At 39.7% G+C, this 25,597-nt stretch overlaps 1 protein-coding gene across 2 annotated transcripts in view; it reads left to right on the top strand.

Moving 5' to 3' along the window:
• Nucleotides 1-25,597, top strand: part of myt1lb (myelin transcription factor 1-like, b) — a 150,014-nt gene that overhangs the window by 118,643 nt on the left and 5,774 nt on the right. For both annotated transcript variants that reach the window (XM_056477169.1, XM_056477168.1), the window contains exons 10-16: nucleotides 164-381; nucleotides 5,336-5,595; nucleotides 15,579-15,697; nucleotides 16,363-16,431; nucleotides 19,859-19,921; nucleotides 22,234-22,317; nucleotides 24,238-24,459. In XM_056477169.1, the coding sequence (XP_056333144.1) occupies nucleotides 164-381; nucleotides 5,336-5,595; nucleotides 15,579-15,697; nucleotides 16,363-16,431; nucleotides 19,859-19,921; nucleotides 22,234-22,317; nucleotides 24,238-24,459 (1,035 nt within the window). The remainder of the gene's footprint in view (nucleotides 1-163; nucleotides 382-5,335; nucleotides 5,596-15,578; nucleotides 15,698-16,362; nucleotides 16,432-19,858; nucleotides 19,922-22,233; nucleotides 22,318-24,237; nucleotides 24,460-25,597) is intronic.

Genomic DNA, 25,597 nt, shown 5'->3' with positions numbered 1-25,597 from the left:
AGACACTGTGATGTGATTGGCCGGTAATATATATATATATATATATATATATATATATATATATATATATATATATATATATATATATACAAGGTCAATTTTGCAATGAGTTATTTATGTAAAATTGATTGATTGGTCAGTGTCTGTTTTTTGTGTGTTTTAGACCAATGTGCTTTGTGAAGCAGCTGGAGATTCCACAATACGGCTATAAAAACAACGTTCCCACTTCAACCCCACGATCCAACCTGGCCAAAGAGCTAGAGAAATACTCCAAAACCAGCTTCGACTACAATAACTACGACAGCTCGGGTGTCTACAGCAAACGGCACGGCGCTGCCCTCAAACTCCACAGCCGAGACAAACTGGACATAAATGAAGATGGTGAGACATTTTTTCAGAAGTCAGTATGAATGCCTTTTTTGAGTTCTGCTGTAAATAAAATAAGCATCAAAGGGGTCCTATTAGGCAAAAATCACTTTTTAAAGAGTTTAAACACAGCTGTGTGTCAGCAGTGTGTGAATATAACCAGCTTCTAATGATAAAATGTATTAATTATATTTTTTTTATAATCAAACTTTAAAAAAATCAGTCTGCAGAAACACTTTGATTGACATTCTCTCTTTGTACGTGTCATCAGAGGGGAAAGCCCCGCCTACTAGTGACCATCTCTCCCTCATTAGCATAGGACATCTTGTTTTGAATCTTCCACTATGCTGACACACAGGCATTTTCAGCTCCGCCCTCTTCTGAAAAGAGCACAATCTCATTTGAATTTAAAGCGACAGTCACCAAAACACCACAGTTAGGCTCAATGCCTAAAAGGGTCCGTTTCAGAGAGTTAGGAAACATTATCTGTGTGGTATTTTGAGCTGAAACTTCACACACACACTTTAGGGACATCAGAGACTATAATAGGACTTTCTTTAGAGTTTTTGTCTCGTTTCTGGTCCAAATATCTAAAAATTCTGTAAACAAGAAGCATTTTCTAGACAAGTAAAATTATGGTTTTGTTTTCAGAAATAATGAAGTAGGGTTTTCCTTAAAACAAGCAAAATAATCTGCTAATAGCATAAGCAAAATTAGATTGTTTTTGCTTTCGCTGCTTAAATTAGACATCATTTCTGTAATCAAGACATTTTTTTTACTTGTCTAGAAAATGCTTTTTGATTTAAGAATAATTTTAAATATTTAGAAAAGCCTTTTTTGCAGTGTAAATCAATGGAAAGTGTGTTTTTTTTTTGAGTGTTCAGATGCGTGGTTCAAGGTCACGTGTGTTACAGGTTTGATAATAAACCCTCAAATGTAAAATATTATTGCTAATTATAATTCAGATTATATATTCATACAGCATAGATGTGCGCTTCAACAAATTAAAGGGATAGTTCACCCAAAAATAAAACTTTACTCATTATTTACTCCATCTCAAGTGGTTTTAAACACAAAAGAAGATTTTGAAGGATGTTAGAAACCCATAACCACTGACTTCCATAGTAAGAAAAACAAACACTATGGAGGTCAATGGTTACAGTGTTTTCAACATTTTTTTAAATAACTTCTTTTGTGTTCATTCATTCATTCATTTTCTTTTCAGCTTAGTCGCTTTATTAATCCGGGGTCACCACAGCGGAATGAACCGCCAACTTATCCAGCACGTTTTTACGCAGCGGATGCCCTTCCACCCACAACTTATTTCTGGGAAACAACCATACACACTCATTCACACTCATACACTACGGACAATTTAGCTTACCCAATTCACCTATACCACATGTCTTTGGACTGTGGGGGAAACCGGAGCACCCGGAGGAAACCCACGCGAACGCAGGGAGAACATGCAAACTCCACACAGAAACGTTAACTGACCCAGCCGAGGCTCGAACCAGCGACCTTCTTGCTGTGAGGCGACAGCACTACCTTCTGTGCCACTGCGTCGTCGCCTTTTGTGTTTAACAGAAAAAAAGTAACAGAAACAGGAAGATGATTCATTAAATGTATTACTTTTTAAGGTAATTGGTTGCGAACAATGTATTTGGGTTGAATTTAAACAAACAAATTAAGTTGAACATCACAAACCATTTTTGTCAGTAAGCTGAAGATTGAGTAAATAGGTGAACTATCCCTTTAAATATGTCGAAAACTGTATTTTTCTGTGCTACTCTATGTCTATGCAAACCTACATTGAAGAGTCCCATTTTTGAGGCCACCATACGATCATTTCTCTTGACTCTTGAACATAGACATGGTTGAGGTCTGAGAAAGCTGGAATTCTCAGCCTCAGAGATCCTCCTTGGGCGAATGTAAATATATGGAAATGATCTGGAGGCAGATGCATAATGAATGAGGCGGTTTAGGCAAATCACAGTCTGGATTTAAGGCTGCTGCTAATTGCGATTCCGTGCATAAGTCTGAGAGTTCCCGGCCTCGCTTTAATGACCAGACTGAAGGAGACGAGAGATAGAGAGAGAGAAATGGCAGCAGGACGCCCGGTGGGAGATGCCACTTTGATGCCCAGCTGGTGGCTGTGGCTCATTGTGTCTTTTGTCAAACTGCAGAGAGTGTGTGTCTCCGTCTCTCACCTACATCCCAACACCCTCTGCACCACCCGCGACTTCAGTCTCCCCATATTCATCAAAATCATCACAGGAAACGAGACATGCATCCTGAAGGGCTTCTATTACACACACTAACACATGCGCTTGTAAGTGGGTTAGGGCAGAACGCTTCGTTGCATGTAAAATGTGGGAAATAAGAATTGAACAAATCCCCATTTTTCTCAGAAAACATATTTAGAAAGGTGCTGTTGATTTGAAATTTTCACCGGATGTTGGTAACAATCAAGGAAATGCAAAGAAAACAAATTTAATTAGTTTACAAATGAAGTTCTGTGTATTAAAATGAAACGACCGTATTAAAATGTACCGAACACATGAAGAAAGGGAGGTGTAGAAAGCCCAGACAGCAGCTGAAATCTCTCAGTAGTTCTTCAGCAACCCTCTGCCCTTCCTCAGTGTAAATGAACATCAGCTGCTTCAGTTCAACATCTACATTTGCAGGAGGATGAAGATGAAACAGGGTGGTAGAACGGCCTAGCCAATCACCCGACTTGACTCCAATAGGAAATACAAATTAAAGATCAGATTTGATACTCATTTTTTTAGATTTTTTATTTTTTATTGTTTGTATTGTTTGGGTTTTTACCAAAATCCCATTCAATTCCATGTCAACATCTCCCTTAGAAATGGTATTGCCAGGAAAAAAACACAACGTGTTCAATACTTATTTCCCCCACTGTAAAACTATAATATGTAGTAGTCGACCATGTCACCTAATGACACAGGAGTACTTTGAATCATCTTGACCATCAATATGTTTACATCCATATTTATTGCTTGTCACGTCACAGTTTTGACTCTTTGGCACCATCTTGTGACTGAATAATGCGCATGTTAGTGTATACTCCATTCAGCTGTTTCCGTTTCTGTCAGCTTTGCCTTTAATTATTAAACTATTATGCCTCAGAACAATGTTTAGTGTCTAATTTTGATGTTTTGTGGCAAGTAGCCATGTAATAAGAGTGTTAAAGTGTATGCAGGATGGCTTCACAAAACACTCGACAGACTTAAGCGGAGCACTGATTACACTTTCTGTAAAGGTGTCATTGCTGTAGTGTAATTATTCATTTAACTATTAATTAATTTCATCTACTTACTATATGGTTAGGTTTAGAATTAGAGTTGGCTTTTGGGTTAGTTACATGTAATTATGCATAAGTAGTTGTATAAACTATAGTAAGTACGTGGTGTTGTCATTTTGAGTTTGCGTTATAAGCCAGAGACTGCAATTATTATAATAGGTACATATTAATAGATTCAGAGCAGGATTATGCCTGATGTATGAAGTGTTTCGAATGGTAATGTTATATGAAACAGTAAAGATGGGATTGTTTTTAAAGCAAAGAAAGTAAATCCAGAAGGCAAGGATTAAAGTATCAATCACAGCCTACTGCAGACAAAGGGGAGAAGCAAACTTGCGTAGATGGAAAAATGAGCAACAAAACCAAGCACAGGTGAACATAATCAGTAAATCAGTGAATAACCATAGAAACAAACTTACATAGATGTAAAAAATTAGCAAAGAAACCAGGCACAGGTGAGCATAATCAGTAAATAACCAAAGAAGCAAACCTACATAGATGGACAAATGAGCAACGAAACCAGGCACAGGTGAGCATAATCAGTAAATCAGTGAATAACCATAGAAACAAACTTACATAGATAGAAAAATGAGCAAAGAAACCAGGCACAGGTGAGCATAATCAGTAAATCAGTGAATAACTATAGAAACAAACTTACATAGATGGAAAAATGAGCAAAGAAACCAGGCACAGGTGAGCATAATCAGCAAATAACCAAAGAAGCAAACCTACATAGATGGAAAAATGAGCAACAAAACCAGGCACAGGTGAGCATAATCAGTATATCAGTGAATAACCATAGAAACAAACTTACATAGATGAAAAAATGAGCAAAGAAACCAGGCACAGGTGAGCATAATCAGTAAATCAGTGAATAACCATAGAAGCAAACTTCCAAAGATGGACAAATGAGCAACGAAACCAGGCACAGGTGAGCATAATCAGCAAATCAGTGAATAACCAAACAAGCAAACCTACATAGATGGAAAAATTAGCAAAGAAACCAGGCACAGGTGAGCATAATCAGTAAATAACCAAAGAAGCAAACCTACATAGATGGAAAAATTAGCAACAAAACCAGGCATAGGTGAGCATAATCAGTAAATCATTAATAACCATAGAAGCAAACTTTCATAGATGGACAAATGAGCAAAGAAACCAGGCACAGGTGAGCATAATCAGTAAATCAGTGAAAAACCATAGAAGCAGACTAGCAGCAGGAACAAAGGGAACAGGAACTAACCACCAGAAGGAAACATGAGAATCCAAGGAAACACAACATTCACAAATAATCAACAACAATAAAACAAAGTCATCTACAGGTGGTTTGTCAAGCCCACTCACTTGTGTGGAGCACACTCAGAATTGCACAATGTCTTCAAGAAGTATGAGGTGATAAGAAAGTGTCTGGTGCATACGGAATGGAGGTTTGCACAATGTTTCTAAGACTTATTAAAGTGCTAATAAGAAAAGTGTCTAGTGCATATGAAGAGGAAAATACTGTGTCATCTACAGGTGGTTTGTCAAGCCCACTCACCCATGTGGAGCACACTCAGAGTCCACAATGTTTTTCAATGTAAAAATCTATTGTTGCCATAATGGACCGGTGTTAAAAGGCATCTCTGTGTGTCCTCCTGTCAGTGAAGCGCTACTGCAAGAGTTCGAGTTCAGCGAGCAGCACCACCAGCAGCTACGGGCCGAGCAGCAGCAGTCTGAGCTGCGCAGGAGGAGCACGAGGAGCCGAGAGCAGCGCCAGCAGCACCTGCAGCAAGAGCAGCTTCGACTTCACCCACGACATGGAGGCGGCGCATATGGCAGCCACAGCCATCCTCAACCTCTCCACCCGCTGCAGGGAGATGCCCCAGAGCCTGAGCGGGAAACCCCTGGACATCTGCTCGCAGGTACACACATATACTTCTGTATTGTCTTAGGCCCCTAGTTAAGGGTATAATGACATTATATATTACTTCTCATTATCTTTATTAAAATACAAGCAGAAAATACAGGTTTGAGTTGGATTGTTGGGGGGCTTATTGTTGAGTTAGAGAAAGATGGATGAATGAATGAGTTTCTGCCTTGGTTTAATCTGCGTTTCTGCCAGAGCTGTTGTCAAAATTGTCTAAACTTATGGGATTGTGAATTTGTGACTGCTAAAACGAAAACTGAATTTAATTTCCCTGCTGAAAAAACAGCTTAAACCTGCCTAAGCTGGTTGGCTGGTTTTAGCTGGTTGACCAGCCTGGTTTTAGAGGGGTTTTGGCCAATTCCAGGCTGGTTTCCAGCCATTTCCAGCCTGGTCTTAGCTGGTCAGGCTGGAAAATGACCAGCTTGACCAGCCTGGTTTAAGCTGGAAGTAGCTGGTTTTGGCTGGGCTCCCAGCCTGGCTAGGCTGGTCAAGCTGGTTTTACCTGGTTATCTCCCAGCCTGACCAGCTAAGACCAGGCTAAAACCCTTAAATCCAGGCTGGTCGGCCAGTTAAAACCAGCCAACCAGCCTAGGCTGGTTTAAGCTGTTTCTTTTTCAGCAGGGTCATCGTGTAATTTCTACTAGAAAGCACCTAATATATAATAGCTTTATTTTTCAGCATGATAATGATCCCAAACACACAGCTAATCTAATGAAATCATATTTGGAGAGAAAAAAACTGATGAAACAAAGACAGTCGTGAAATGGCCTTCACAGAGTCCAGACCTGAATATTATATACAGTATGTATAGGCAATATGATCGGCAGTATGAGACTCACCTGGAGAGAAAAGGAAAGATAAAACATGCTAAATCTAATGAAGAACTCTTAGAAATGCTGAAAGATGCTTGATATTAAATAGCACATTATTTCAGAATGAATTAAAAGCTCTAGATGTTGCTTGCTGCTAAAGAGGTCGCGCTGAACTGACTTTTGATGCGAGTCTTTTGATTCCAAAAGTAACATTGTTCTGAATATTGTGAACATAGTTTCCATATTTTCTGTTTGTATGTTAAAGGTATAGTTCACCCAAATGTAATGACCCTGCACTCGCTCCATATCTTTTAATAATAATAATAATTCCTTACATTTATATAGCGCTTTCCTAGACTAGGCCAGTGAGAAAATTTGGCCAGGATGCCAGGGTTAAACTCCTATTCTCTCTCGAAGGACATCCTGACCTTATTAATGACCACAGGACCTTGGTTTAAAGATGGCGCTCACTGTATAGAGTCCCCATCAATACACTGGGACATTAGGACCCTCACAGACCACAGTTTGAGCACCCCCTGCTGGTTTCACTAACACCACTTTCTGACCTAGCTTTCCCATGTGGTCTTCCTTCCAGGTACTGACCGGGCGCATCTCTGCTTAGCTTCAGTGGGCGACCATGTGAGCGTTGCAGAGAGCTAGCTGCTGGCTATCTTTCAGATAGACGGATTTGTGCAAAAGTCTAAGCCTCCCAAAGCTGCTGGTGGCCTTTTGGTGGTGAACTTTTGCACAGTGCTGTATTTTGTGCTGTAACAAATGCTTGTTATATGGCCTTACCCCCATCCCTACCCCTAAACCCAACGCTTACAGGACACCTGTGAACCTGTGTTTTGAATTAAAAGAACTGAAGGCATGTCCTCTTAAGCCACCTTAATAGAGAACAACTAGGTCATACCCGTGTCACTATACAATTTGGTGTCCTTGTAAACCACATATCCAAGTACACATGTGCCAAGTACTCACATGAACGCACACATGCACATTTAACTGTTGCTCTCGTGCATCTACCATGTTTGTAGTTTGTTTACATAGTTTTTACCTGTGTTTGTAGTATTAATAGAATTTATGTGCAATGTATTGTGAGTAAAATTAGCCTTCAGAGTTAACAAGTTAACACCGATCTGCACTTACAGTTTCTAGAGGAAATACAAGACCATCTTTAAACTGATAAAGGGTCATACTGTAGTATACTTTAGATTTTACTACAGTAAACTGTGGTGTGTTGTAGTATAGTACCCTATAGTTGTATAAAACTACAGTAATTGGTTATTTGTTTATATTATAGTTACCATAGCAACTATAGAATCACCACAACTTATTAATCAAAGTCGTTGACTATAGTATGCTTCAAAAAATAACTATGGTATTTACTATTAATTACTATAGTATTTTTCCAGTGCAGAGTTAGTTGAAGTATTTGGTTATAGGGTGCTTTAAAACACTATAGTATTTACTATTAATTACTGTAGTATTTTTTTCAGTGCATAGTTAATTGATGTCATTGGCTATAGTATGCTTCAAAAACACTATAGTATTTACTAATAATTACTATAGTATTTTTCAAGTGCAGATTTAGCTGAAGTACTTGGTTATAGTATGCTTCAAAAACACTATAGTATTTACTAATAATTACTATAGTATTTTTCCAGTGTAGAGTTAGTTGAAGTATTTGGTTATAGGACGCTTTAAAACACTATAGTATTTACTATTAATTACTATAGTATTTTTTTCAGTGCATAGTTAATTGATGTCATTGGCTACAGTATGCTTCAAAATCACTATAGTATTTACTGTTAATTACTATAGTATTTTTCAAGTGCAGAGTTAATTGAAGTACTTGGTTATAGTATGCTTCAAAAACACTATAGTATTTACTAATAATTACTATAGTATTTTTTCAGTGCAGAGTTAGTTGAAGTACTTGGTTATAGGACGCTTTAAAACACTATAGTATTTACTTTTAATTACTATAGTATTTTTTCAGTGTAGAGTTAGTTGAAGTATTTGGTTATATGACGCTTTAAAACACTATAGTATTTACTTTTAATTACTATAGTATTTTTTCAGTGTAGAGTTAGTTGAAGTATTTGGTTATATGACGCTTTAAAACACTATAGTATTTACTAATAATTACTATAGTATTTTTTCAGTGTGGAATATCTGGCTGGATAATGGGTTGGAGAAACCCATCTCCAGGGAATGTCATGAATGCATTTGGTGTGGGATGTAGCGGCGACACACCACACACACACACACACCCACCCACCCCCCCCACACACACACACACACACACACGGAGAGAGAGAGACTGATCCAGCACTGATGCTGAGTGTGAAATAAGGAGAGCAGAAGCTGATGAGATGTTCTGTGTGAAACATGGAGGAGCCTGCAGCCTCCTTCATCCTCTGTCACAGCTTCATCTCCCTCTGCACCTCTCTCTCTCTCTCTCGTCTGGCAGTGCAGACCGACTGCTTGTTAAGCTTGACTCCTCGCCTGCTGTTGCTTCAGGACTCTGATTTCACAACGGGTTGCAGCTCAGAATAGCAGCAGAGCAACACTGAACTCACAATCCAGCATTACAGAGAACTGCACAACAACAGACATCTGCAATAAATTCAGTTGATCAATTTGTAGTGCTGTGAAAAAGTTTGGACACCTTATGAAACGTATGATTTTTAAATGTATTAAAACTATATATGTGCACAACTGGGTAGGAGAAACTAAATAGTCGAGATCCACTTAAATGTGCATAAGCCATGATAGAAACTGCGCATTTAGAGAAAAAACTACAGCATGCGCATCATTAACGTCACGTGATCAGATAAAAATATGCATGATGGGACTCATTAATGGACAAAGCTGTGATTCCAGCACATTAAAAAACATCTGAAATGTTGTTTTGCTCATTTCTAAAATCCCTCAGCTAAAGTCTGTCATCACAGTGCTTCAGTATTATTATTATTCTCTCCAGAACATGTCTGCGCTCCCACAGAGCGTCTCATGCCTCTAAAAGCCACAGCATTGCGTTCATTGCATTTCGCCTCCATCTTCTGAGGTGTAACTCATTTTGTAGAGAAGAAAAAGACCACAGGGGCTTCTGCCAATGCACAAAACTAAATTTTTCTGTCTGATATTTGACACCAGTTTATCAGAATGTGACCATTTTGATCTCTTTGACTGATTCAATGGAAACGCTGCTTTATTCGGAAATATTTAATGCAAGATTCCAGTTTGGCGCATACACTACCTGACAAAAGTCGCCTATCCAAGTTTTAGGAACAACAGACAATAACTTGACTTCTAGTTGATCATTTGGTATCAGAAGTGTCTTATATGAAAGGCAAAGGCCTCTAGATGACGCTTATTCGAGCACAATAAAATATGATCATGTCTTGATTATGAATGATTTGATTAGGACAGTAAGGTCTGACTCTGCTTAGACTAAAGTCTGCTCACTGAACCTTCAATAATGTCCAGTATAGAATATGTGCTCATGCTGCAGTGGAAACAGAATGAATATTGTGTCTGACTCCATCATGAGCTTGGAGGACTGCATCCATACATCTCTGCAATGACTCAAATCACTGATTAATAAAGTCATCTGGAATGGCAAAGAAAGCCTTCTTGCAGGACTCCCAGAGTTCATCAAGAGTCTTTGTGTTCATCTTCAACGCCTCCTCCTCCATCTTACCCCAGACATGCTCAATAATGTTCATGTCTGGTGACTGGGCTGGCCAATCCTGGAGCACCTTGACCTTCTTTGCTTTCAGGATCTTTGATGTGGAGGCTGAAGTATGAGGAGCGCTATCCTGCTGGAGAATTGTCCCTCTCCTGTGGTTTGTAATGTAATGGGCAGCACAAATGTCTTGATACCTCAGGCTGTTGATGTTGATCATCCACTCTGCAGATCTCTCGCACGCCCCAATACTGAATGTAGACCCCAAACCATGATTTTTTCATGTTTTCAGCACTGTTAAAGAATGCCCACACACACACACACACACACACACACACACACACACACACACACATATTTGATCCCCACAGCATGATAAATATCAGGACCACATACACACACACACACACACACACACACACACACATACACATACACACGCATTTGATCCCCACAGCATGATGAATAGCAGGACCACACACACACACATTTGATCCCCACAGCGTGATGAATATCAGAACCACACACACACGTGCACACACATACATACACAAACACACTTTTTCCCCACAGTATGATGAATATCAGGACTACACACACACACACACATACATTCACAGATGAAAACACACTCGCACACACACACACACACATTTGTTCCCCACAGCATGATGAATGTCAGGAACACACACACACACTCATGCAGACACACACAGACACAGACACATTTGTTCCACACCGCATTATGAATATCAGGACTACACACGCAGATTCACAGATGAAGACATATACACATGCAGACACATGCCCCTTCCCACACACACACACACACACACACACTCAAACACTCTCACAGACACACATTTGTGTTAGCCACAGCCTGATGAATATCAGCATCGCACACACACATTTGTTCCGCACAGCATGATGAACATCAGGACCACACACACACACACACAGATTCTGTCACATTGCCACACTGCCATCTAGTGCATGTGCAGTGTTACTTCTGGCTCTGCAGTTCTTTACAGAAGTTGTGTGTGTGTGTGTGCGTGCGTGCGTGCGTGCGTGTGTGTGCGCGCGTGTGTGTGTGTGTATCCTGCTGTTTGCTGAAATGGAAAATGTGAAAGACTCATTCTCACATGCGCTGTGTGTGTTAATTGTGAAGGACTGATTGATGTGCCAGCCGATGCGTACCATTTGCATACAGATTGAGGGTTTGGGAACAATGGTGTGTGTTTTGAAGTGAAAATGAAGGCGAACTGATTGGCAGATGATTGGACGGGGGTCTGCCATTAAACACCTTAACAAGTCCATGTAAACATCTACATTAGTGCTATATTAGCACATTTATTTGAACAAAAATACAGGAAATTGTAGTTAGTATTTTCGACTGTAACATTTGAAATGTTCATCAGTTATGTGGCTGTCCCGCCCCTACATGCACACACCAATCATCATCAGTTATGTGGTTGTCCCGCCCCTACAACGCACACACCAATCATCATCAGTTATGTGGTTGTCCCGCCCCTACGCACACACACCAATCATCATCAGTTATGTGGTTGTCCCGCCTCTACGCACACACACCAATCATCATCAGTTATGTGGTCGTCCCGCCCCTACACACACACACCAATCATCATCAGTTATGTGGTCGTCCCGCCCCTACACGCACACACCAATCATCATCAGTTATGTGGTTGTCCCGCCCCTACGCACACACACCAATCATCATCAGTTATGTGGTTGTCCCACCTCTACACACACACACCAATCATCATCAGTTATATGGTTGTCCCACCTCTACACACACACACACCAATCATCATCAGTTATGTGGTTGTCCCACCTCTACATACACACACCAATCAACATCAGTTATGTGGTTGTCCCGCCCCTACACACACACACCAATCAACATCAGTTATGTGGTTGTCCCGCCCCTACACACACACACCAATCAACATCAGTTATGTGGTTGTCCCACCTCTACACACACACACACCAATCATCTTCTGTTATGTGGTAGTCCTGCCACTATACAGACACGCACACCAATCAACATCAGTTATGTGGTTGTCCCGCCCCTACACACACACACACCAATCAACATCAGTTATGTGGTTGTCCCGCCCCTACACACACACACCAATCAACATCAGTTATGTGGTTGTCCCACCTCTACACACACACACACCAATCATCTTCTGTTATGTGGTAGTCCTGCCACTATACAGACACGCACACCAATCAACATCAGTTATGTGGTTGTCCCGCCCCTACACACACACACACCAATCAACATCAGTTATGTGGTTGTCCCACATCTACACACACACATACACACGCTAATCATCATCAGTTATGTGGTTATCCCACTCCTATACACACACACCAATCAACATCAGTTATGTGGTTGTCCCACATCTACACACACACATACACACGCTAATCATCATCAGTTATGTGGTTGTCCCGCCCCTACACGCACACACCAATCATCATCAGTTATGTGGTCGTCCCGCCCCTACACGCTCACACCAATCATCATCAGTTATGTGGTCGTCCCGCCCCTACACGCTCACACCAATCATCATCAGTTATGTGGTTGTCCCACCCCTACACACACCAATCATCATCAGTTATGTGGTTGTCCTGCCCCTACACACACACACGCACACCAATCATCTTCAGTTTTGTGGTTATTCCACTCCTATACACACACACCAATCATCATCAGTTATGTGGTTGTCCGACCCCTACACACACACACACACACACACACACACACCAATCAGTTATATAGTTGTCCCTTGTCTCTACTGTCAATCAATGTGCTTAATTTATTTAGCTTTTTTATCAGCAACGTGTTATTTTTTAGCTTTTTATTAGCAGTGCATGCTATTTTAAAAAACGTTTTAAACAAAGTGTGTGTTATTGTGTTTTGCTTTTTATTAGCAAAGTGTGTTTTTTATTAGCTTTTTTATTAGCATAGTGTGTTATTTTATTGTATTTTAGTAGTGTTGTATTATTCTTTAGGCAAGGCAAGTTTATTTATATAGCACATTTCATACACAGTGGCAATTCAAAGTGCTTTACATAAACAGGAATAAAAGAAACAATTATAAGAGAAATAAAAACAAACATAAAAATGGTAAGAATAAAAATAAAATAAAAGCTGATAAAATGTGTTATAAAAGAATTAAAAAGAAGAGAAAAACATAGTAGTCGGACGTAGCACAGTGCTCATTCAGTAAAGGCACAGCTAAACAGATGTGTTTTCAGTCTTGATTTGAATGTGCCTAATGTTGGAGCACATCTGATCATTTCTGGAAGCTGATTCCAGCAACGAGGGGCGTAGTAGCTGAAAGCCGATTCACCCTGCTTTGACTGAACTCTTGGGATTTCTAATCTATTTGATCCTAAAGATCTGAGTGATCTGTTAGGTTTGTATTCATGAGCATATCTATAATGTATTGAGGTCCTAGGCCATTTAGTGATTTATAGACCAGTAATAATACTTTAAAATCTATTCTAAATGTGACTGGGAGCCAGTGTAAAGACCTGAGGACAGGTGTGATGTGCTCTGATTTCCTGGTTCTGGTCAGAATTCTGGCCGCAGCGTTCTGGATGAGCTGCAACTGTCTGACTGTCTTTTTGGGAAGGCCAGTGAGGAGGCCATTACAGTAATCCACCCTGCTGCTGATAAAAGCATGAACAAGTTTCTCTAAGTCTTCACTGGAAACAAAGCATCTAATTCTTGCAATGTTTTTGAGATGATAGTATGCTGATTTACTAACTGCTTTGATATGACTATTGAAACTCAGATCTGACTCCAGAGTCACACCAAGATTCTTGACCTTATGTTTTGTTGTTTGACCCTTAGAGCCAAGGTACGCATTCACCTTGAGAACCTCATCTCTGTTCCCAAACGCAATGACTTCAGTTTTCTCTTTGTTTAACTGAAGAAAGTTTGGCACATCACAATTGTTAATTTCATCAATGCATTGGCAGAGGGTGTCAATGGGGCTGTAGTCATTAGGCAGTAAGGCTAGGTAGATCTGAGTGTCATCAGCATAGCTGTGGTAGGAGATTTGGTTCTTTCTCATTATTTGGCTCAGAGGGAGCATATAAAGGTTGAACAGGAGTGGTGCCAGAATCGAGCCTTGTGGGACTCCACATGTCATGGGTGTCCACCCTGACCTATGGTCACCTATACTGACATAGTAACCTCTTCCTTCAAGGTAAGATCTGAACCATTTGAGGACCGTCCCAGACAGCCCAACCCAGTTTTCCAGCCTATCCAGAAGTATGCTGTGATCGACAGTGTCAAATGCAGCACTGAGATCGAGCAGTACCAGCACTGTTAGTTTGCCTGAATCTGTATTTAGGCGGATGTCATTGATTATCTTTATAAGGGCGCTCTCTGTACTGTGATGTGGTCTGAAACCAGATTGATAATTGTCTAAACACCCCTTGAAGTTTAAGAACTTGTTAACCTGGTTAAAAACAACTTTTTCAATGATTTTGCCAATGAAAGGGAGATTTGAGATGGGCCTGTAATTGCTCAATATAGTGTTATCCAGGTTGCTCTTCTTCAAGAGGGGTTTAACAACTGCAGTTTAAGTGAGTTAGGAAAAATCCCTGAGAGAAGTGAAGCATTTACCACTTTTAGAAGATCCATTTCTAAGCAGGTCAACACCGTTTTAAAGAATGATGTGGGGAGCGTGTCGAGACTGCAGGTTGATGTTTTCATAATTTGCACGATCTCTTCTAAGATTTTGCCATTAATTGCCATGAAATCGGACATAATGTCTGATTTCTTAAGTTGTGGTTGAGCTAGTCTGACGTCGACACAACTTGGCTGATTGGATGAGCTGATTGCCTTTCTGATATTATTGATCTTGTCAGTAAAGAAATGAGCAAACTCATTACATTTGCTTTCAGAGAGTAGCTCACTGGGAATCCGACTGGGGGGGGTTGTGAGTTTCTCTATCGTTGCAAAGAGTTTACGAGCATTGTTTACGTTGCTGTTTATAAGGCTTGAAAAGAAAGTCTGCCTAGCAGTTTTTAGTTCCATATTAAAAGCACGAAGACTGTCTTTAGTGGGACTGTCTTTAGTGTTTTTGTTTCTATTAGTAAAGCGTGGGTTATTTTAGCTTTTATTAGAAAAGTGTGTTATTTGTTCTTTTAATAGCAAATGTGTTGTTGTTTTGTTTTGTTTTTTTGCTTATTTATCCAAGTGTTTATTTGTTTGGCTTTTTATTAGCAACTGGACGTTCATTACTTTGCTTTTATTAGCAAAAAGTGTGTGCTGTTTTCTAGCAAAGGTTTTCGTGAAACATGCCTGAAACACTAACAATGACCGAACACAGAAAATCTGAAAAGTTCAATAAGAGACTAAAATAAAAGGGAAAAGAATGAGTACTAACAGTTTTTCCCGTGTTTTTTCTGTCTTTGTCTTTACAGTCTGATGATCTGGATCCCTTCCAGGACATTTTAGAGGACAGCGTCTACACTGATGTCGGCATTCCCAGTCCCAAACCAAAATTCCCACCTTGCAAAGAAAGCAAAAAGGACCTGATAACGTAAGCGGCATGAAAGAATGATACAATTATCCACTATACATTCTCCTCTTCTTCTACTTCTTTTTCTTCTTCTTCATTTCCTCTTTTACTTGTTGCTAGGAGGGATGCAGCCGTGGCTGAAAGTTAATGAGAATTTAGGTCTATCCCAACCTTCAACCCTTACAGTAATGTTAAGAAGTAATTATACAGAGTATTATTCATAATACTTATTAAATTATCCATTAATTCTGCTGTTTTAGTGACTGTCGCTTTAAATTGAAATAAGATTGTGCTCCTGGCCCTCTTAAAAAAAAAAAAAAAGCTAATATTTAGAGCAGACAGTGGTGAAAATGTTAATGTTTAGAGCAGACAGTGGTGAAAATGTTAATGTTTAGAGCAGACAGTGGTGAAAATGTTAATATTTAGAGCAGACAGTGGTGAAAATGTTAATATTTAGAGCAGACAGTGGTGAAAATGTTAATATTTAGAGCAGACAGTGGTGAAAATGTTAATATTTAGAGCAGACAGTGGTGAAAATGTTAATGTTTAGAGCAGACATCCCTTCACTTTCACCATTGCTTCATTGCATTTGCAGAAATGAGTGGATTATATATGTGTGTTTGTTATTTCGTTTTATTAGTATGTCTGATTTATGTCACTAACGCCAGCTTGTACAATCTTTTTAGCCTTTCAGGGTGTCCTTTAGCAGATAAAAGCATTCGGAGCATGATGGCCAGCAACTCACAAGAACTCAAGTAAGGATCAAGCTGAAAAGCAAAGAAACGGATCCTGAATCCTCCAGAATCAGTGTCGTTTATGCCTGATGGTGGTTCTGTTCATTTTTATTATTCGAAAATGTTATTTCCATAAGATTCCAAATATGTGAACGATATTGTAAACAGGATCTGGGGGAGGCCAGTCTCACGTCACCTGCGTTTTTAGCCAATCATTATCAGTTATGTGTTTGTCCCACTCCTACACACACGCTAATCATCATCAGTTATGTGATTGGCCCGCCCCTGCACACACGCCAATCATCATCAGTTATGTGGTTGTCCTACTCCTACACTTACACGCATACACTAATCATCATCAGTTATATGGTTGTCCCGCCCCTAAACACACAAACACCCCATCATCATCAGTTATGTGGTTGGCCCACCCCTATACATACACACACCCCAATCATCATCAGTTATTTGGTTGTCCCGCCACTAAATACACAAACACACCATCATCATCAGTTATGTGGTTGGCCCACCCCTACACATACACACATCCCAATCATCATCAGTTATTTGGTTGTCCTGCCCCTAAATACACAAACACACCATCATCATCAGTTATGTGGTTGTCCCGCCCCTAAACACACACACATGCCAATCATCATCAGTTATGTGGTTGTCCCGCCCCTAAACACACACACATGCCAATCATCATCAGCTATATGGTTGTCCCGCCCCTAAACACACACACATGCATCATTAGTTATATGGTTGTCCCGCCCCTAAACACACACACACACGCCAATCATCATCAGTTATGTGGTTGTCCCGCCCCTAAACACACACACACACGCCAATCATCATCAGTTATGTGGTTGTCCTACTCCTACACTTACACGCATACACCAATCATCATCAGTTATACGGTTGTCCCGCCCCTAAACACACAAACACCCCATCATCATCAGTTATACGGTTGTCCCGCCCCTAAACACACACACAAGCCAATCATCATCAGTTATATGGATGTCCCACCCCTAAACACACTCAAATGCCAATCATCATCAGTTATATGGATGTCCCGCCCCTAAACACACTCAAATGCCCAATCATCATCAGTTATATGGTTGTCCTGCCCCTAAACACGCACACATACATCATCATCAGTTATATGGTTGTCCCGCCCCTAAACACACACACATGCCAATCATCATCAGTTATATGGTTTTCTTACTCCTACACTTACACGCATACACCAATCATTATCAGTTATGTGGTTGTCCCGCCCCTAAACACACAAACACCCCATCATCATCAGTTATATGGTTGTCCCACCCCTACACACACACACATGCCAATCATCATCAGTTATATGGTTGTCCCGCCCCTAAACACACACACACATACCAATCATCATTAGTTATTTGGTTGTCCCGCCCCTTCACACACACACATACCAATCATCATCAGTTATATAGTTGTCCCGCCCCTAAACACACACACATACCAATCATTATCAGTTATATGGTTGTCCCGCCCCTAAACACACACACATGCCAATCATCATCAGTTATATGGTTGTCCCGCCCCTAAACTAGTTTGATTAAGCAGCAAAAAAACTAAATAATCATATTTTAACTATAATTTACAACAAGTAAAAAAAAATAGCATTAAAATACAAACTAATGTAAAAATGTAAAGCTATAATAACCTTGATATCACAGCGTGCGAATTTTGATTCTCACATAATATGCTAGCCATGTACTTCCCCCCATAACAGCTGTAAACTATTGAATCATTACCCTTTTGGGTGTTTGGCTCAGCGCTGCATCATGACACTATTGAACACCTCAGATAGACCACTTGTTTGTGTGTTTGCTAGAGGAGATAAAGCCTGTCTGTAAAGTGACAGGGTTGAATTATGGGAGATGTGTGCTGCCATACCTCTGCTTTATCACGGCAGATGAGTCACACACAATGCGTGTTATATTTATGAGGGAGAAGATGTGCCTACGCTCTCTGAAATAAAGCCACAGAAGCTGTCACTGGGGCATTGTGTTTTCAGAAGGGACAGGTTTGTGCCTAATAACAGGCCAGAATTGGTATCTTAAAGGTATACTTTAACCATTGGTACACTCATGTACTTTTTACTCTGTTTAGATCCACATGAGAAGGAATGTCTCAGATTATACAGTAGTCGACATTTGAAGTGGTTAACAAAAAGATTTTCAAAACTATCCTAAGACAAGAATGGTTATCGTTCAATAGTTTTAGACAAGTGTTTTAAACCATTTTTATCCATTTCAAATGATTAGATAAGATTAGATTCAACTTTATTGTCATCACACATGTACAAGTTCAAGGCAACGAAATGCAGTTTAGGTCTAACCAGCAGTGCAATAGCAGCAAGTGCAGGATACAGGTATAAGTTATAAAGTGCAGTTATAGAAAAACTATGGTGATATTTACAGATGGATGTACTGTATTATATACAGGTTGTATTAGCTATGAACAGATTTACAATAAATGAATATATGTACAGGATACTATTAATAATCAGGAGTGAGCAGATAGATAAACATAATTACAAATGTCTATGTACAGTGGGTGTGTACATAATTAGAAATGTCCATGTGTTGTGGGTATGTACAGTTCAGATAAGTGAATCAGTGCAATGTAGTGCAATGAATATGTGCAAATTTAAATGTGCAAATGTTAAACAGTGCAGTGATTGTGAGTGCTGACTTCTGTTTATGAAACTTGAGCGGAGAGTAAAGCCTACACTGTAAAAAATGGCCGTGATTTCAACGGTAAAAAACTGTAAAACTGCTACAGTACAAATCCGTAACCTGCTCAACAGTATGTTTCCTTAATATATACAGCGAATAACCGTAAATTGACTTTCCCAGAATTCCCTGCATGGCACATCACTTTTTGAAAATATGTTTTACGCAGTGGATGCCCTTCCAGCCGCAACCCATCACTGGGAAACATCCAAACACAGGAAGAACATGCAAACTCCACACAGAAATGCCAAATGACTCAGCCGGGGCTCAAACCAGCAACCTTCTTGCTGTGAGGCGATTGTGCTTGCTACCCACTGCGCAACCGTGCTGCCCCCCTAAGTTAAATCGAATAAACCTTTTAAGCAATTCTCACTTAAATCACACTAAACTGACTTAAAACCGCTTGTATAACTTAAAAACAGTAAGTTATATGCATGATTAACTTGGGTTAATATTGAATAATTAACATTAAATATAGATGTCATGACTTACCAATGTTTTGGTGGTGTTTCATTGGCTAACAGCGGTCAGGGGCACACATGCTGTACACCCACTTTACAGATGCAAAAATACATTCAAAATGTGCCCAATCTTTCTGCAGATGCTAATAATGTTGTGTTAGGATGGTTCTCATGCATGCTGGGCAGTAACAGGGTGTATTTCTGTCCCAGGTGCTCGACCCCGGGCTGCGACGGCTCGGGTCACATCACTGGAAACTACGCTTCACACAGAAGGTGACCAGCACACACACACACACACACACACACACACACACACACTGCTGAAAAACAACAACATTTAAAGAGATTCTGCATTCTGCTAGACAACTATACTTACATATATAATATAAATGATTTAGAACAGGGGTCACCAACCTTGTTCCTGGAGGGCAGATTTTAGCTCCAACCCTAATCAAACACACCTGAATGAGCTAATCAAGGTTTTACTAGGTATACTTGAAACACCCAGCCAGGTGTGTTGAGGCAAGTTGGAGCTAAACCCTGCAGGGACACCGGCCCTCCAGGACCGAGATTGGTGACCCCTGATTTAGAACCAGTTAATTGACTTTAAAAGACTTTCACTACTATAGCTGCATCCCAAATCCCTTATTCAGTCTTCTACACTTAGATTTTAATGCAATTTTACTGTTATTTACTGCAAAATACCATTCATTATACTCCACTACTGCAATATGCACTGCATTGTGGATCATTTAAAACTTTTACAGTAGGAAATTTACGGTGTTCTACCTTAATCAACGTAATCAAGTATCGCTTGAGATGACGAGACAGTTAATGAACAACAATTATAAATGAACATCTTGTATCACGAAATGTATTATAAAATAGTAATTGAATAAGTCAAATTAAAAAAAAAAAAAGAAAAAGTACCTGCGTAAACCATTTCAAATGACTAACATATTAATTACTCATCATTAGCAACTGCAGTTTTTTTATGTTCTGCATTACTCATTTTTTGCCATTTCTGCTGAGAATTTTGGTAAAAATCTGCAGATTTCTGCTGAATTATTTTGGGAGACTCAAAACTAAAACCTTAATGTGAAATATATGTGAATATATATATATATATATATATATATATATATATATATATATATATATATATATGTGTGTGTGTGTGTGTGTGTGTGTGTGTGTGTGTGTGTGAAATAAAAATAATACCTTTTAAACTTTTATTTAACGTTTAAAATGCAAATCCAATTAGATTCACTTCATTTGATAAACAAAGCAAGTCTCTCATATAATATCTCTACTAAAAGACAGAAAATATTACTGTACACACTGCACTGTACATAAATCAGATGAACATTTTCATGATAGTCAATAATATTAGTGTAATTAATTTAAAAACTGAATAAATATAGATTTACACACATTTACACAAGTAAATAAACAGAATCAATGATGGGCTGCGGAAAATCTGCACAATTCTGTGCTTCCAGATTCAGTGTGGGCCTAGTAATAACATATTACATGGCACGAAATAACATTAATAAAATTACTTTTGAAAGATGCACTTAAATCCAGGTCAGAAAAGGCCAGATTATGGCATGTTATATACCTTTGAATGATAATACGTTTTAAAATCACTGAAGCCTAAAGCTGCGGTCACACTAGAGTTTCAGCATACGGAATTCTCTCAAACGGTGCTGCGAAAAGGGGCAGGATTAAACAAGATGATTAGACATTTTAAAAAGCGAGCGATTTCTCCATATCTGAAATCTGTCCAGAGGGGTCATGTTTTGAATCTCGATTGGTCAGAGTCAGGGATATAACCTGGGTCTCCAGCAGGAGATGGTGATCTTGTACCCACTGAACCAAATAGGCCTTGAAGAACCCAAACCACAAAAAGGAACTTGCTTCTTAGGAGGAAGTTATTAAAGGCAAAAAAATAAACACTTCAATAGAAGTTAGAGCAGACAAAAAACAGAGACTTTTCCAATTTCCTAAAAACCTCAAAAGGGCAAAAACTCAGGATCAGGAACTGCTCAAACATTACACCAAAAACAGAAGTGATAAAAAGCTTGGCAAAAGAGATCATCTTACAAATTGAAGAACTCACAGAGGGTAACAGGCTAGGATCCACAATAACCAAACTATTGAACTGAGGCTACTTAAATACAAACAACTAAACAAGGCCCTTGTGAAATCAATAGCGGTGATTACAAATACAAAAATAAAGACAAAGAGCGAAATGAGGACATCTAGTGGTAAAGAAAAAACATTACAAGCAAAAAACTAAAATAACATGGGGCAGAATCCTGACACGATTGGTCTCACACAGTCATATGATGCAATTTAGCAGGTCAGAGTTCACCAAACTTCAACTTTGCAACATAGTGAACTGCTAGACAAGAAAACTTGTCGCACGAGCTTGCGTTTCCAGTTTGTGTATTCGTGTGCGAATAAATGAAAGTCTATGGGGAGAAAAGTGCAGTGTGACCGCAGCTTTAATCTGCATTTAAAGTATGTCATTACTGTAGTGTGTAGATATTTTGAGGTGACGATGATTTGTTTCTCCTCAGTTTGTCTGGATGTCCACGTGCCCGGAAAACTGGAATTAAGATCACCCACAGTAAAGAGGACAAGGAGGACCAGGAGCCAATCAGGTACCATAAAACTGCATCCACTTCTGCTGTAAAACCACTGTAAACTGAGAATTCATCCGCATCTGAACATGTAAATATCTCTAATATAGTCAATGGTGTCATTTCGTTTTAACAAACTACAGTCACAGCCAGTGTTTAATAGAAAAAATAATTCATTTCCCTTCAGCTTAGTTCCTTATTTATCAGGGGTCTCCACAGCAGAATGACCCTTCGAGCGTATGTTTAACATAGTGGATGTCCTTCCAGCTGCAACCCAGTACTGGGAAATTTCCATACACACTCGTTCACGCACACACTCATATACTACGGCCAATTAAAATAGCAACGCGGCAGCAATGCGCCTCAACACGCCTCCTTTTTTTAGATCAGAACGCCTATGGGTGCACATATGAGAGCAAATGCATTTGCTATTTAAAAAACGTGGCGCAAAACATCAAAACAACTCTTGCGCCGAGCTGAAACTAGCAAACAACAAATGCATCTTGCCTTGCGCTGCATTAGGCCGGGTGTATGATAGGGCCCTATATCTCAGTTTTTCAAGATAGATGCAATGTAGAACCTGTCTAATCCAGTGTTGTGATGATGGAGGGGATGGGGTTTCCATTTGAGGAGAATTGCGCGCCTGGCAAGAAAAGTGGTAAAGGCAATGACGCGGCGTGTTGATGTTTGTGTAGTTGGGGTTGGAAGATTACCAAAAAGGGCAGTCAGAGGGTCAGGAGTGATGATTATATTAAGAGCTTGAGAAAGAATTTTAAAAATATTAGACCAATAGATTGTCAATTTTGAACGTGACCAAAACGTGTGATGGTAATCGGCCGGTGACTGCTTACATCTGTCACAGGCATCCCTTCTGTCTGGAAATATTCAGGAAAGTTTTACATTAGTGAAATAGGTCCTATGAAGTACTTTACATTGTAGTAGGCTGTGTCTGGCACAAATAGATGAAGAGTGACCTAAACTGAGAATGTCTTGGTCTGCAGAAATCTCAATACTCAGATCTTCCCAGTTGGAGATGGAAGCAAAGTAGTAATTCTAGCATAAATTGTAGATATCAGCCATCTTTGACTTGGATTGAGGTTAAGAATTTGATCAAACTCTGATTTTTGAACAAAATGTCTCACTTGAAAGAAACGTTAAAGATGGTTGTTAGGGAAATCAAATTTAGTTGATAGGAGTAAAAAGGAGGAGAAAACATTGCTATCATACACTCTCAGGAATAAAGGTATAGGAGCTGTCACTGGGGCAGTACCTTTTCAAAAGACACATATTTGTACCTATAGAGTCCAAAGTAGTACCTCAAGGTACATATTAGTAACCAAATGCACCCCAAGCAATTAAGTTTTTTAATTCCTCCTCCCTCGGTTGATGGCTAGTTGACTCGATGTTTATTTTGAGTAGAGAAACCTACATATATATATATATATATATATATATCAAAATAGCACACAGATAATGTTTCTAACTCTCTGAAACTGACCCTTTCAGGCTTTGATCCTAATTGTGGCTTTCTGGTGACTGTCGCTTTAAATTCAAATGAGATTGTGCTCTTTGAAAAGAGGGCGGAGCTACAGATGCCTGTGTGTCACCATAGTGGCAGAATTAAAAACAAGACTATTGTCCTATGCTAATAAGGAAGAGATGGTCACTAGTGGGCGGGGCTTTCCCCCTCTGATGACATCATACACAGAGAGACTGTCAATCAAAGTGTTTCTGCAGACTGTTTATATCAAGTCTGATTATAAACAATACAGTTAATACATTTTTACTATTAGTAGCTGGTTGTAATCACACACTGCTGCCACACAACTGAGTTTAAACCCCTTATAAAGGTGATTTTTGCATAATAGGTCCCCTTTAAGTGAATTGGCACTAGTTTCTTCGTGTTTGTCAGTGAATGAGCTGTTTTGCGTGTGTTTTCAGGTGTCCTGTTCCCGGTTGTGACGGTCAGGGTCACATCACGGGTAAATACGCATCTCACCGCAGCGCATCCGGCTGCCCTCTAGCAGCCAAACGGCAGAAGGATGGCTTCATCAGCGGTGCTCAGTTCAGCTGGAAGAGCGGGAAGAGCGACGGCATGTCCTGTCCCACACCGGGATGCGATGGATCGGGACACGTCAGCGGCAGCTTCCTCACGCACAGAAGGTCAGGCTTCATTTGCACAGGATTTCACTATGAATGTATCGTACAATATATCGCTTGAGCGTCGATATCGCAATGTGTGTATCCGCAATGGAGCCTTTTCACACGCAGCAGAAGTCATTATAGTTGGTGAAATTAGTGCGCAGTGAATGGGAGAGTACAACAAATCAAATCATTTGCTTGCAATCCTATTTGCTGAAATACTAAAAGAAAAACTCTATGATGGTGTCATCCAGACTTTCAGAAAGAGGAAAACAATAGTGGGACTGATGATGACAGCCAGATGAGAGAATAATGTCAGATTTACTGTCGCGCTACCGTACACTCTGCATTTCACATGCATCGAACAAGCAGTAATTCGTTTTTAGTTATTTGATGAAAACATGAAGTAAAACATGCATAAACGCATATAAATGTTCATACGTTTAAAAAAAAACATCTGAATATTAAAAACGGTGATGCTGATGAGTGTTAAATGCATCATAACAGTCTTGAGAAGGTTATTTTATGTTTGACCAGCCTGATCTCACGAGAAAACGTAAGTATTTTACGTTTTGTCAGTTTAGTGGCTAATTCGTACGAATTCGCATGAGTTCAGTCATACGAAATTGTACGATTTTAAAAAGGAGGCGTGGCACCTAACCCCGCCCCAAAACCCAACCGTCATTGGGGGATGAGCAAATCGTACTAAGTGAAGTTTTCAAACTAATTTCGAGAGGAGCACGTGATATGATTGACTGCAGCTGGCCACTCATTTACATTCACTAGTTAGCCAATCAGATTAACCCCAACTCACTATAAGTAGCCTAGCTAGAACTACTCTCTTATCTTCGTTTTCCGAAGAAACCCCCCATCCACCCCTTCTCCTCCTTTTCTTCCTCTTACCACGGGAGCTCTCGAGAACCACCTGATCTCGTCCTCCCCGCATATGCTCTATGGACCAGGCGGGAGCCCTGGGCTCACCTATCTCCGAGCTCAGGGTTCTCTCCCGGGACAGCATGCCAAACTTGCTAACAGTTGTCAAACAATATCTAAGTGTGAACTCTTGAAATTGTACGTATTAGATCGTACGAATTCGTACGAATTAGCCACTAAATCAAAAATTTACGAATTGCCGTGAGATTGTGTTGGTTTGACCGTT

This window comes from Danio aesculapii, chromosome 17 (genome assembly GCF_903798145.1).
Source record: "Danio aesculapii chromosome 17, fDanAes4.1, whole genome shotgun sequence".
Classification (NCBI taxonomy): Eukaryota; Metazoa; Chordata; class Actinopteri; order Cypriniformes; family Danionidae; genus Danio; species Danio aesculapii.
The sequence above is the reverse complement of the archived record's forward strand: the minus strand, read 5'-3'. Positions and strand labels throughout refer to the sequence as shown.